We start from the raw sequence: 1,302 nt of genomic DNA, 5'->3' as shown, positions 1-1,302 counted from the left end.
GATGTCCTACTACTACGAGCAGCGCAAGCAGCCCTGCCTGCTGCCGGCCGCGTGCCTGCAGAAATGCGCCAAGACCGTGGAGCCCTGCGCCGGCCAGTGCGTGGAGGTGTGCCAGGCGCCCTGTGCCACCCAGTGTGCCACCAGCTGTGTCACCCAGTGCGTGGAGCCCTGTGCCACCCAGTGCGTTGAAGTCTGTGCCCCGCAGTGCGTTGACGTTTGCGACACCCCATGTGCCACCCAATGTGCCACCGTTTGCGCCCCGCAGTGCGTTGACGTTTGCTCCACCCAATGTGCCACCAGCTGTGCTCCCCAGTGCGTTGACGTCTGTGCCACCCCATGTGCCACCCAGTGTGCCACCAGCTGTGCCCCTCAATGTGTGGACGTCTGTGCCACCCAATGTGCCACCAGCTGTGCCCCGCAGTGCGTTGACGTTTGCGCCCCTCAATGTGTTGACGTCTGTGCCACCCCGTGTGCCACCCAATGTGCCACCAGCTGTGCCCCGCAGTGCGTGGATGTTTGTGCCACCCCGTGTGCCACCAAGTGCGTGGAGCAGTGCCAGGCTGAGGTTTGCACCACCAAATGCGTGGAGAAGTGCGAGACGGTGTGCCTGGAGCCCGCCTGCTCGCGGCCCTGCTGAGCYCGCTCCGGGCCCGGCTCTGGTGTCACCGACTCACCGGTGACGCTCTCCCGCTCGGACCGTCCCTGCCCTTCCTCGTGGAAAATGTTTTCCCTCTGAGCTTTCCCCGTGTTTTCTCTCCCTGCATTTTCCCTTCCTCTCCTGCTCTGCCCAGCGCTTTCCCCCTGGCCGTTCCCGATATTTTCCCATTGGGAATCTCAGGAAATGCCGTCACCGGGCGCTGCTGGAAGATGATTTCCCAATGTCGATGATTTTCCCTTTCCCTTCTCCTCTCCATCTCAGTCCTGTGAATTCCCTGTGCAGCAATAAAAATTGACCAGCGATGTCACCCCTGGTGTCTTTTGTGGTTCTTCTCCCCGTTCCCGAAAATATCTCCCATAATTTCCGTTTTCAAAAGCGGTTGGAGAGAGGTTTGTGCCTTGATTTTAATTTAAAAATTAATTATTTTAATTATTTTAATTAATTTAATTAATTTAATTAATTTAATTATTTTAATTTAATAAATCGTTCTGGTAACATTTGAAAATAAATATATCCATTATTTTATTGAATATAAATAAATTCAGTGTTAAGGAAGTATAAATATATTTAGTGTTTATCTTTATTTCAAACAAACAAATTTATTTAAAATAAATGCATGTATTATTTTATTAAATATATATATA

At 51.3% G+C, this 1,302-nt stretch overlaps 1 protein-coding gene across 1 annotated transcript; it reads left to right on the top strand.

Annotated features, from left to right (window-relative positions):
• Position 1: 1 nt before the first annotated feature.
• Positions 2-965, top strand: LOC130588002 (proline-rich protein 9-like). Its single transcript, XM_057388960.1, has one exon. It carries the CDS (start codon positions 2-4, stop codon positions 635-637), a length of 636 nt encoding a protein of 211 aa, XP_057244943.1. The 3' UTR covers positions 638-965.
• The last annotated feature ends 337 nt before the right edge of the window (positions 966-1,302 follow it).

This window comes from Malurus melanocephalus, unplaced genomic scaffold, assembly GCF_030028575.1.
Source record: "Malurus melanocephalus ecotype Western Australia unplaced genomic scaffold, MMel_1.1 scaffold_3005, whole genome shotgun sequence".
NCBI lineage: Eukaryota > Metazoa > Chordata > Aves > Passeriformes > Maluridae > Malurus > Malurus melanocephalus.
The sequence above is the reverse complement of the archived record's forward strand: the minus strand, read 5'-3'. Positions and strand labels throughout refer to the sequence as shown.